This window comes from Alligator sinensis, unplaced genomic scaffold (assembly GCF_000455745.1).
Source record: "Alligator sinensis unplaced genomic scaffold, ASM45574v1 scaffold237_1, whole genome shotgun sequence".
Lineage (NCBI taxonomy): Eukaryota > Metazoa > Chordata > Crocodylia > Alligatoridae > Alligator > Alligator sinensis.
Genome location: NW_005841849.1, coordinates 4,491,647 through 4,504,865, shown reverse-complemented (window position 1 = coordinate 4,504,865; position 13,219 = coordinate 4,491,647). Strand labels below are relative to the sequence as shown.

At 41.3% G+C, this 13,219-nt stretch overlaps 1 protein-coding gene across 4 annotated transcripts in view; it reads left to right on the top strand.

Annotated features, from left to right (window-relative positions):
- Positions 1–13,219, top strand: part of GPC1 (glypican 1) — a 276,986-nt gene that overhangs the window by 212,200 nt on the left and 51,567 nt on the right. For all 4 annotated transcript variants that reach the window (XM_025209857.1, XM_025209859.1, XM_025209847.1 and 1 more), the window contains exon 3: positions 2,120–2,511. In XM_025209857.1, coding sequence (XP_025065642.1) covers positions 2,120–2,511 — 392 coding nt within the window. The remainder of the gene's footprint in view (positions 1–2,119; positions 2,512–13,219) is intronic.

Below are 13,219 nucleotides of genomic sequence, written 5' to 3'. Positions count from 1 at the left end.
GGTTAACAAAAATAAACCCTTTTTTGTGTGTGTGTGTGGGAGATCAGCTGAGCTAGTAGTTCTGTTTTGTGTCACAAGAGAAGGAGTTGTGATGTAACTGGCTTGTTATGGTAAAATAACATCATTTCTGAATGCACTCTCCCCCCTCGCCATTGCTCAGAGGTCTCCTTGACAGCTCACCCTTGGTGGGCTATCAAGGAGCCAGTGCTTTCCCTTCCCTACCCTCCTGAGAGTATCCCAGTATTGACAGATGTGTACAACTATTCAAGCTGGCACAAGAGATGAGAGATCTTCCTGCTGGGAAGTACTCTCTTTTTTGCAGGGCCAGAGGAGTGTGGGTCAGGACAGGCCATGAACCTTTGCAAGTGGGTCCCGGTAGGAAAAAGGTTGAGAACCACTGCTCTAAGCAACCACTTGATCAGTATTTTGGCATGATGATCGGAGGTACTGGTGATGGAGGACTGAATGAAATGCAGAATTGGAAACGGTAGGTAACTGAAGATTCCTTCTTGTTTCACAGTGGCCTGTGTGCTAGCCTTGGTATCGTAGTGACATTTTCAAAAATGTTACTACAGACATTCAGTTTACACTCTTTACTTGATATTCCTGACCTGTTCTGATACTCTTTTATGTCTTCCACAATCCATGCCAAAAATGGCTGGATCTTGAAACTGTATATTGATAGCTTATAATTCTGTCATGCTTGGGCAGGTGTGTTGTGCATACAAGGCCAATTCATAGGGTTTGTTAAAGAAAGCATGTAGTTCATTTAATTATTAATATCATAGTCTGTGTTTTTCCTAAATAGATTAAAAAAAAAAAAAATTCTAACATCATCTGTGGCTGAGAGTTGAGATCCATTACTGAAGCTTTCTGGATTCCCTTGTGCTCAGTGACTACTGATATATATCTTCCCAGCCTCACCAGTTTAGCCTAAACATATAAGTCTGCTTTCTATGCAGTGCTCAAACAAATATATTTATCTTTCTAAAAAATCTTCTAGAAATAGATGAAAAATTGTGCAGGTTACTTGTTGAGGGCCAAATTCTGGTGGCTTTATTCAGGTGAGTAGTCTGACTGCAGTGAATTTAGGTGAGTAGGAATTGATTCTGAATGCGCATTCAGCAAAGCAGTGACAAATGCACTTCCTTGTTTGCTAAATAAAGGATAGTGTACTTACATGCTCAAAGTCAAGTCCTGGTTTGAGTATTTTGCTATTTGAAGCCTCACTGTTCCTGAGTGTATGAAAAATGTGCCAGTATGCCTTGAAAGAAGTTGCTTTCATTTGCTGTTAATGAGTTCAAGGGTAACACAGTCATTTAATTTCTGGTTTGCAGCTTTTATTGCATACAAATGTTTTGCAGTAAATCAAGAATTTGTTTTGCAGTTTTTAAATGTTGTCCAAGGTTTCCAGACTGGTTCATACATCGCTCATGTGCATTCTCTTAAACAGGATTACTAGTATGTACATGTGAGTTTTGTGTCATGCAATGCCAGTACAAATGAGAAGTGTTTTAACATCTTCAATCTTGATAGTCCTTTGTCACACTGATTCATGCAAATCAGTCAGGGTTATGAACAGCTAGAAATGGGGTTACTGAATTTACATTTTACTGTAAGCATTCATCAATTACAGCACTTTTATGGGCTGTGCATGGGCACATCCCATCAGTCATCAGGTCTTGCCTTGGCTGGCTTGGTTGCATTTCCTAGTTGATGCTGACCAAGGAGAAATAGGATTCTGAAGAAGCATGACCTCTTGCAGTCTAATGGGAGAACGATTAACAGTGTCTTTTCAGCAAGATACTTTTTATGGAAGTGCATGCATGTGGTTTTATTTCTGGATGAGAGTTAAGTGATAGAGCAAAGAGGCTACAGATCACCCTTTTCTACCTCAGGAGCATACCTTCTAGCCAGTGTCTTTATCCTTCCAGTTGCAGCTCAAGACTTAAAAATGTGAATGGGGGTTGAGATCAGCCAAAAGACAAGAAAAGGTGTCATAGGACCCTTTTCTTCCAACCAACGGAGCAGTGGTAACAAGTAGTTGACTTTAAAATGGCCCAGTAGAGATTTGTTTCTCCTGCTAATCTGTTACCCTCCTTGTTTTCTCTTTTTACAGGTTATTTCCAGGATTTGTTGAACAAGTCAGAGAAGGCCCTCTATGACACATTCCCTAGCATGTATGGGGAGCTATACACGCAGAACATCAAGCTCTTCAAAGACTTATTCAGTGAGTTGCGACGCTATTACCGAGGGTCCAATATCAACCTTGAAGAAGCCCTCAATGAGTTTTGGACACGCCTGCTAGAGCGGCTCTTCAAGCAGCTGAACCCCCAATATCATATCACTGATGAGTACCTGGACTGCATGGTGAAACACTCTGAGCAGCACAAGCCCTTTGGCGAAGTCCCGAGAGACCTGAAGCTGAAGGCAACGAAAGCCTTCATTGCAGTGCGCTCCTACGTGCAGGGGCTTAGTGTGGGCAGTGATGTCATCAAAAAGGTGTCTCAGGTAGGTCATGAAGCAGATGCCACCACCACCATTGCCAGGTGTGCAGTCTTACACCCCTCTACTCCTCACAAATCTCAAAAAATCCTATTTGCTACTGATTGATATTGGGTGGGTGTTATCTGTATTTCCCTTCCTTAATTCTTCCTTATGAATCTGGCAGGCTTGTTGATACTGAACATCTTCCAGCTGCATAAACAATTGCTTAAGGATCACCTGCCACTGGAAGGAAATAACAAACAGGGCTGTTATGGACACTGACAGAAGAGGGGAAGGGCAGCACAGCTACCCACAAATTATAATTTACATCAGTTTAACCTGTGGCAGGGTGCCATGGAGACTTTAGTCACCCAGACTGTATAGTCATTCTGTTGCTTGCATATATTCCTAACACTTCCCTGTCAAGGAAAGTGCCATACCTTTAAATCATGTTTTGTTATTTTCCCCCTTGATGCTGATATGATTTAAGGCACGTAAAACTGACTTGCAAAGAGTGTGCTGGGAATGCATGCCAGAGGTGTATTTCAGTGGTGGGTGAAGAGATTCTTGTGTGTTTATACAGCAGTGTATCTTTATACAAAGCATGCATACTGCGAGAGGCAGTTTGTAAAGTGCATTGGGATCCTTGGGGATCAAAGGTGCTATATAAATGTAAATTAATGCTGTTGAATGTGAGGTTTTAGTTGGAAAAAATTGTATACATCCTTTAGTACAAAAGGAACCTTTCAGAGCAGAAGGAAGGCTATTGCCCACAGACAAGGTATTCAGATTTTTACAGAGGCGGCGTGATGGTAGTCATTCCTGGGTCTGTAGCTGAAAACAATGGCTAGCAAGGGGAAAATCCATTCTATAAAATGGCATGCTTCATGAAGAAATGGCAAACAGCAAGTATACGAGTCAGAGTGTGATTAAACAGTGAATGTAACAAATGTAATACCAATTAATTTCCTTGCCAAAAAACACTTCGTAAAGGACAGTATTAATTTTGATGTGAGTCCAGCATTGGATCTCAAAAAGAAACCTTAATATGTTAACAGTAGCAGATGCTTTCAGTTATCAATATGGTTCTATAAAACTGTTCAGCCACATAAAGGGCTTTGTACATCTCATTAACATCACGCTGCCATGTGAGACTGCTAAGAGGAGAGGCGCATAATTTAAGCAAAATCAAATATTTTGCATAAATTCTCTGAATTGCTGGGATCTCCAGCTTTTTATGTGCATGATTCTACTTTTAGCCCATATCAGGTAGAGTCTAAAAGAATAAACGAATGGATAATAAATTGTCATCTCTTTCCTTTTCCTCATCCTTAGAACTTTCCCTTTGTGCATAGGGCAGTCATAGTTATAGCTTTTCATTCATTGGTTTGTTTTCAGCACCAGTAACTTTTGAAATGCAATACTATTTTGTGCTGTTGATGAATATCTTTTCTCACCCACTGTCATCTGCAGCTTTTTAAGTGAGTGTTTTATTTGGTACTATATTTATGTGATTCTCTTAATCACTTTGGCATCCACTCATTAAATAAGGCATATGTAAACTATGTGCAATATGATCAACTTGCTGGGTCTAGAAGAAAACTAAAACTCCTTTTTATTATTATCTATTTCCTGATCGAATTAGATCCTTTATTCCCAGATGATCTGCCCTCAATGAAATTTGGGAGAACCACTTGTTTTTATAAACAGTAGCCACATAAAACTAAAAGTTTTCCAGTTTGTTAAACGTTCAGCAAACCTAATTCAAGGATTAAGTTTACAACAAAATCTGAAACTGGGTAATTTTAATCTGTTTCTTTAGAAATGTTCTCCCTAGTTCTAGTAACTTCACTGACTAAAAGGAGACTAGTGAGAAGTAAATTTCACTTTACAAAGGTCTTGACTTTCAACAGGTATAAAATACAAGGTCCAATTTTCTACCAAGTTTGAGATGAAAGCTTCTTTAAGCTGAAATTTTACTGTTTGCCCCCAGCCACTCGTGAATGTTGTTGTCAGAAAGTCTGAAGAAAGCCCATGGAAGCCAGTTTGATATGGACATCCATAAATAATAATCTGGTTTTGCACTTGTAAGAAATTGTCTTAACTTTTTTGAACTCACATAGTAGAAGCTGCTGGTCTCTCTTAAATTGCGCTTTTGGCATAGGGCTGGTCCTCCCTGAGTTGCCCTAAGCATGGAAAAACTATTAGAAAGCAGTTGCTATAAGCTACAGATAATTGTGTTTTAAGTGTGTGCAGTTCATACTTGTTGGCACAAAGGGACATCTAATTAGGTGACAGTAGCACTATAAATGCTAATAGTGAGATATCTATTTGTGTAGGTTCTTTGAGCTATCAGTCCTTTTTAAGTCTTTGATCCTGCAAGCTGCTTGTGAGTGCACCATGTCTCTTCTAAAACTCATTGTAAGATCTGGCCCCCCGACTCCCACGTGACCTGTTTTGTCTGCCTTTTGCCAGGGTGTCATTTTGTAACACTTTCATTGAGGACGAAGGATACAAGCTCTTCCCACAAAATGCAGTGCAAGTGATACTAGGAAAACTACTGTTCTTTGTACCAGGCTTAGAAATGAGAAGGCTTAGAAATGGGGAGAGCCTTTTACGAGGCATAGAAATGGGGAGAGAAAGGCAGCCTGTCACTGGCTACAAGACAGACAGGAATCCAATTTTTAATGACTGCTGCCTCCCCACTTGACCCAAGTTTCTCTTCCTTTCACCAGCTGCTGAAGCTTGTATCATCCCAATGTTTCTGCCAGTTTCTGTGCCGCATCTGCCCCAGCAGCCTTCATGCACAGCCACTCAAGCTGTGATCGAAAGGTGCATGTGCAGGTTCTGCTACGAGGCAAGTGGAGTAGAATATGCCTGCTTGGAGCAGGGATCCACATCTGCCAATGGAGACAGAAGGTCTGGTGGGAGCAGGTCGGCTGTCAAGAAATGGCATAACCATTATTTATCCTTACAGTCACTATCAATCAGCCTTGTCACCCTGACAAATTTCCAACATAACACTGGAATATGAAGCTTTCCATTCCCTGCTTCTTGGTCCAAACATGGCCCCTGATAGCAATGGAAAATATACCATCTGTTCAGTGGTTCATGTAAAATGGTCTTGGGGGTCTCAGTCTGTTGGCAAGAAGACTTGTATTCATGCAGTGTACACAGCTGACATCCTTGGTAGCTATGTCAGCAGAGTCTGAATGAATATGTGGACATTCAGTGTAGAGAAGGTTGCACTTCTGCTTCCTACCATATCTGGTCTGGGGATGGAAAATCTAATACTGTTGGATTGTCAGTCAGGCACTTTTCACAAGCATTTCCTTATTTATTTTAAGATGGCTGTTAGTAAGATATAAAAGGTCCCACTTATCATCATTAATATGTTGTAGATATTTGAAAGTGTGGATGACAGATGTTATGGCAGGAGCTCTCAGTATACTTATACCATGTGTGTATGCATGTCTGTTGAGTCTCTTACCTCAAACTGCCTGTGTTCATTTGTTATAAAATCCAAGTATGTCTCCTCCTGTGAGCCTCATTGTGTGCTTACAATAGTAGATTTGGTAGCAAGTGGCTAAGTAATCCTTCTGGGGAGCATTGCAGCAAAGGTCTCTAGCTTAAGATCCATTCTCTTTGTTGCATGCCAGGGCAAGAGAGAAGAAATATCCCACTTTTATCTCAGATTCTTTTCTTTTATTATGAGATTGGCAACTGCCCAAAAATAGCATTTGCTGTGAATCAGAAAGAGCTTCATCTGAACAGGTGAATATCTAGTGTTGAGAGACTTGGAAGCTGCCAGTTGGTGCTCAGTCTGCTCACTTGGTCCTAGTGCGTGTCATGTTCCACTGTTGTTAATCGCTTAACGGGGATGAAGGGAACATGGAGATGGCAAACTTTGGAACCTTTTTTTTTTTAAAGCCTAAGACAGAAACAAGAAAAAGAGAATAATATGGGGGAGAAGGAAGCAAAACTCCAAAACACATTAAAGTGAAAGTACTAACAGGGAAACAGCTACTTGAAACAGTGTAGCAATTAAAAGCAGAGCACCAGTGTGATGAACAGGTATATCCTAGTTGCATTTTTTTATTTCTTATTCCTATTAAATTAATTAGTATCAGGGAACCATGGTCAAAGGCCAGAGCCATTCAGCTAGGTGTTGCACAGACAGTACAAAAGGCACTCTTTGCCTCTGTGAAGCCATACTCCCTATATCAGACAGAATACAGCAAATGGAAGAACAACGATGGAGACACTTTCTAGGGACAGACAGTACACATAAACTGGTTTAAGTGATCAGAAACTGGTTTAAACCTGTAACAGAACATAAGTACCATGCCCATAAAACAGTTTCAAAATGGCTGAAACGGCTTTAAGATAAACCTAGTTGAATGTAGTATCAGACTTAACCAATTTGGGTCAAACCAGTTTATGCAGTGTCTGTCCCAGACCCCCTTCCTGGTTTAACTTAAACCAGAGTCCCTCAGCATCCCAGCTGCTTTGCAGCCCTGGGCGGGTCTCTCTTCTCCAGAGAGCTGGACTGGCCTCTCCTCCCTGCCCCTCTGCTCCAGAGAGCTGGGCTATCTGCTCCCCTCTGCTCCCTGGCTGGAGCTCCAGCAGAGTGAAGTCTGCTTGGTTTCCTCCTCCCCTAGCCCACACTACCTGCTCAAGCAGGTATCCCTCCCCTCCCCTCCCCTCCCCTCCCCTCTCCCACAGCATGGACCATAACCAGGATGTGGTATGCTACCTAATGCTGAGAGGTGTCTGTGTAAGGCAGACAAGACAAAGACAGACAGGACAGTGTCCACTTAGGGCTTTTTGGAGCTAATCAGCAGGTAACTGGTAATGTCCCTCCATTCCTTTCTTAGAAAAAGCTGTTTAAGAAGAGCATGAACTAATGAGAGAGGCTTTTGTTTTGTTTGATGAAGTGCTAAATACTATCAACTCCCTTGGTAACTCCCTGCTGTGTAACTAAATGCTGTTATCAACTCCCTGCTGGCCCCCTCACTGGTCAGGAACAGTGAGGGCAGGGGGGCGAGGAGGAGAGGGAAAACCCCTCCCTAATCAGAGCATCCTGCTGGGGTCTAGTCACAGCCCCCTCAGCTCAGCACTCCAGAAAGGAAGGGAAGGCTGCTCTAACACCTCCCAGCTTCTAGCATGAGCCACTGCAAGCATGTGCCTGCATTTCTCCAGTCTAGAGGGGATGTCTGTGCGATTACAAACCAGTTCATCCTTGCCAGTTTAGACTAATCTGCAATGATTGAATCAATTTATGCTCAGGCTTTTTGAATGTCTGTCCCTAGCCATTGTGTTCAGTTTCCACAATGGAGTTTATGTGAGGGATTTTCTCATGCTGTCAATGTGAAGGATAAAAACAGTCTTGTTCCTTTCCTGGCTCTTCGTTAGTTCTCTGCTCTGAATTCTAAGTTTCCCTGTAGCAGAGGGGATTTCTTTAAATCAAAGTGATTTAAATCAGCAACCAGGGAACTTTGTTTCAAATCATCAATATTAATTTTTTTTCAGTCTTACATTTTAAATATATTTCCTAAAGAATGGTTTAGTTTTAGTGCTTAATAACCACTAAAACATGCAGAATGGAAACAAATTGTAGTGTTGCCATTGAAGTAGGTATTCATTCTTGCTTATGAGGATGCAGTAGATCCGTATACATTTATTGAGGCTTTTACATTCTTTTTATTCAGATTCTTAACCCTTGCATCCTTTTTATTTATGTTAAATACATGGGGAATTATTCATTTCCTTTTTTACTAGACAATTATTAAGTTTTTATTTATGGTTGTTTATGAAGCTACATTGAGAGAGAAATTGGAATTCAATTTAAAAAGCACCAAAACAACATTATAAAAACTTAAATAAAAGTACATAAAGTTTGCAGAATATATGAATTTGTCCAAAGATTCCTTGCTTTTCAAAGGAACTTATTTATTAGGCAAAGCTGAAATGACTTATAGGTATGGGATTGAAATTATTATTTGGGTTCATTTTGTGCATCAAAATTTGAAGACTAATATAACTCATCCCCTCTCTCCTTGTTTTCATCTTCTAACCTATGAATAAACCAAACTTTGCTTCTCTCGCTTCTAGTTGACACCTCAGCTTTGTTTGAACTAGTCATTGAACTGGCCTAGATGAATAAATTGAAATGAAAATATAAATTCTGCATCTTAATATGAAGCTCTCACTGAAACAACTGGTTTAGCATGTTAACAAATATTAAGTGATTCGAGTAATTTATACTGGTTCAGTGGTTGGATTTTTTTTTAACTTTATTTAAAACCAGTAATAATCAAGTATTACTTGAATATTATTTTGTACTTAATTTGAATTATTTTAACTGTATAATAAGTTTAGGGCTTTATATATAATGTCATAATGTCAAATTCCATTTAAATATTTGAACTGAAATGTGTCCACTTGGTCCTAAAGAAACAGATTTTTGCCCACTGCCAATTTGCATGCAGATCTGGACAGCAAAGCAGAGTGTCCCTTTAAGCATCAATTTTATGGCCTCTCGATAGTATTTCTTAAGAGTACAAGGCATATGCAGGACTGTGGTCAACCTCCCCTTTAAAAGTCTGACACATATTAGTATGGAATGACACCCTATGGAATTAGTATGGAATGACACCCTATGGAATATCAAATGTATGTTTTATATAAGAGTTCATGCACAGAGGCGATGTTTCTTGAGAAACAGCAAAAGGAAACATAATAGAAACCAAGAATACTCGCATCAGGTAGAAAGGGAAACAAGTGAAACTTAGCTTATAACAGTCAAATACAGGCAACTCCCACTTAACGCTGTTGCGCTTAGCGCTGTTTTGCTATAGCACTCATTTTAACTCGACACCCAATTCCACTTAGCGTTCAGCAACTTTCATTATAATGCTCACGGGCATCGTACAGCCGGCACTGAAACTGCCACTAATCCAGGCAGCCCTGACTCAGGTCATTTTTGGTGGCTTTAGAAAGTGAAAAGTGAAAGTGAAAGTTGATTTCACTTAATGCTCAGTTTTTCCGGAAGCAATTAAGAGTGCTAAGCAGGGGTTGCCTGTACAGAATGGCAACCTTCAGCTCCTGCAGCTGCTTCCCCCAGTGACCAAGGGAAAAGTTGCTAATGTACTCATGCTGGAAAATTCACTATTAATTAAGGAACTACAGAGAAAGCAGCTCCAAAGAAAGGAGTTCAGTCCTACTTTTTGGGAGCTGGGGATCTGAGGAAAAGATGCCTCAGCTTTGCGAGTGAGAACCACATTGGTATAAAATTATGTCCTTCCTTGACCCTGTGTTTCCCTATTCAAAATCTAGCAAGTTCTAATCATAATCCAGTCAGTGGCTGTGTTGAGTGCCCCATACTGCATTGCATAGAGCAAAACTTCACAGAATGCCATTTATGATTCCAGTTTTAGTCAGCTGTCACGTCAAAGTAATCAGACCTTGTGTAAGGGCTGAAGGCTAGGATCCCCTGAGCCTCAAGTCCCTCTGGATTGGCATATTTGTAACTACCCATGCAAACTCTGGGTTGAAATAGGCCCTTTGTTCAAGGAATGACTTGCCTTCTGGATGCGAATCTCATAGCCTTCTCCTGCCTATCCAGTGAGGTGTTTCAGGTGCACCTGTTTGAAGCTGCTATGCAGAGATCATAATATTTCCATGCCCCACCATGGGGTTTCAACAGAGAGGGGAGGGCTTCCCTGAGGTAGATTCCTCTTCTGGTGATGTTTTTCAGTTTTCTGTTACCTCCCAGTGAAGCAGTCCTGCATTGCTGGCATCCCTTGTTATAATACTGTGAAACATGGTTTAAAAAGCTAAACAGAGTAAGCTAACTTATTTCTGCAAACCCACAGTTCCTGTGCACCCTCTTCCAGTTGCCTTGAAATCAACCCCTTGTTTGAGCTGCACTGGCAAAACTCAGTTCACCGGCTGCCCAACTGATCAGGCAGCCATGGAGCACCTGTTTCTTTAAATAACTTATATTAGCAGCTCCTCTACCAGCACAGGCCAATGATGAGGTAAAACCCAAACATGAGATGTACTGCTGCTCTGACCAAGGCTTCCTGTTGCATAAAGGGGTATCAAATTCATCTGTCCCTGGCCTTGTGCACTGGGACCTACCAGATCAAACCCACAGACCTTCCCTCTGTGGGTCCAAGGGAGCATGCAGGGCTAACTCAGTATGGGCAGTTCATGCAACATGTGCCTTGGGCCAGCTCTGCACTTTACTGGTCCAGTATAGGCACTGCATGCAGCACATAGGGCTAGGGCCAGGGCCAGCACATGCTGCATGGAGCGCACAGGTTCGTTTGAAATCCACAGGTCAGATTGTAAGACTTCACAGGCTGGATTCAGCCTGTGGGCCATAGCTTTGACACCCCTGACATAAAGCCTTCAGAAGTGCTAAAGCCCACCTATGATCTTTCCCATCAAATCTCCCTTTTCTTTTTAAGAACAGGTGTCTTCACTTTCACTATTCAATTTTACCTAGACATTCAGAAGGGCTCAATAGCTTTATAACACAGCAGTAAAGGCCCTGCTATGTGTTCAAATTATAGCTGGATAGAAACCAGCTATAGAGTTGTTACACATTTTCAGGCACTAACGTTACAGATGATTGATTCTTTTATAGCTGGATAGTCATTTTTATCATGTGATAATTACTTTGCATGTGTGGCTGGTCTAAATTTATTGTGCAATTAACCAGTCAATGGCATAATATATGTAACTTGTAGCAGGGGCCTAAGGGACATTTAATTAATTAATGTTGTTCTGTTGCCTGATACTTAAAGGAAGGTTTTGGGGTATTTGCATGTACAGAAGGACGTTTTGCTCTTCAGGATTGGGACTGCCTTCTGGACTTACTTCCATTGTGGGTCCTTATAGAGGTCCTTCACGGGCTCGAAGTTATTCACACAGACAGGCAGAGGACAAGAGTCAGCTCTTCAAGGTGTTTCCTCCTTTAGGGAAAATTGTGAATGCTGAGTTTTACTGCACTTTCTACTAGTCCCTCTGCGCTATGGAAACTCCCCACTTCATGGAGGTTTGGCAGAGCTGAACCATGACTGCTTTGCAAGGTGCAGGATATGTTTTCCTTGCAAAAATGGTAATAAAACAATTTATCCTTAGAGAGTAAATGGTGCTAGCAGGCCAGCCGTATTGGGAAAGTTGATGGCTGCCTCATCTCTACCTTTCTGAAACAGGCCGTTTAATTGTGTGTGGTTCTTTGCCAGCTGCTTCCCCAAATAGCTGTGTTGTTGGTGTTCGGTTTCTATTCACATGTTGGGAATGAGCTCTGCTGTTAGGCTTAGATTTATCAGGGCAAATCCAAACAGAGTTGGTTGTGGTGGGCTTAGATTTCCACCCACACTGTTGATCTCATCCTAATATATTTTATGTTCATTTTCTATTTTAAAAATCATTTAAATTACAAAACACCTAAGGGTAAGAACCTGCCATTTTAATGGCAAAACACCAGCCTGTCAGCCATGCTCTGTAAATAAGATTTAACAAATAGCATGCATGCAGATTTCACAGTTCCACCTAATGAGAGAAAATAAAATGAGACGTCTTTTTCAAAGGACCTTAAATTTTACTGCTTGTATTAAATGCACTAGACTTATAGAAAACAGGAGAGAAGCACAAATGTTGAATGGACTGGTAGTAGTTTGGATTACCCTGCTCTCTGTGGGTAGAAGAGGTAGAACAATAAAGCTTAAAAATAAAAGGGTAGAAGATGCTTAGATGAAATGATGGGGATGTGAAGACAGTGGCCAATGCAGTTGGTATACAGGGTTTCAAAAGTTAGTTTGAACTGAAACTCATTAAGGATCTGCATTTCTTGGTTGTCTTTTGTTTCTTCTATGTTTTGAGACCCACTGCTCCTTGTCCTATCCCCTGTGGCTACATATAGTCTATCACTATCATCTATAAACCACATTTGCAAAAAACAAAAAAACCAACCCTCTTTACCTCTGTCTCTGTACTGCTACCACCTATCTTTTGAATGTACAGTGCAAAGTAGGGCAGCACACGCTGCTCCTCAGATGGGCTATGTATGGCACAGCTATGCCAGTCTCCTCATATACATCTTTCATGTTTACAACTCCACCCTCCAGGGTTCCTTCCCTAAGAGAGGTGAAATCCTGACAAAAAGTACTTTTTACCAGGAAATTTGTTTTTTTAAAGCAGAGGTGCTTTCAGCAGGCTGTTGCTACTTTTCAGGCATCAGCCCCTTATGTGAAATAGTATGCTGACAAGCTTTTAATGTACAAGTCACTGGACCTTTTGGCTAGGGACAGACATTCAAAAAGCCTGAGCCGGAATTGATTCAGTCTTCGCGGGTTAGTCTAATCTGGCTAGGCTAAACTGGTTTGTAACCATACGGACATCCCCTCTGGACTGAAGAAATGCTGGCACATGCCTGCAGTGGCTCAGGCTAGAAGCTATGGGGACACTAGAGCAGCCCTCCCTTCCCTTCTACAGTCCTGAGCTGAGGGGGGCATAGCCAGGCCCAGGCAGGAGGCTCTGATTAGGAAGGGGTTCCCCACCCAGCAACCCAGCAGGGAGTTGATAACACAGTGTTTATCACCCCTAACTCAGTGTTTATCAGCTCATTAAGAAAACAACAGCCTCTCTCCACTAGTTCAAGCTCTTCTTAAACAGCTTTTCCAAGGAAGGAATGGAGGGACATTACCAGCTACCTGTT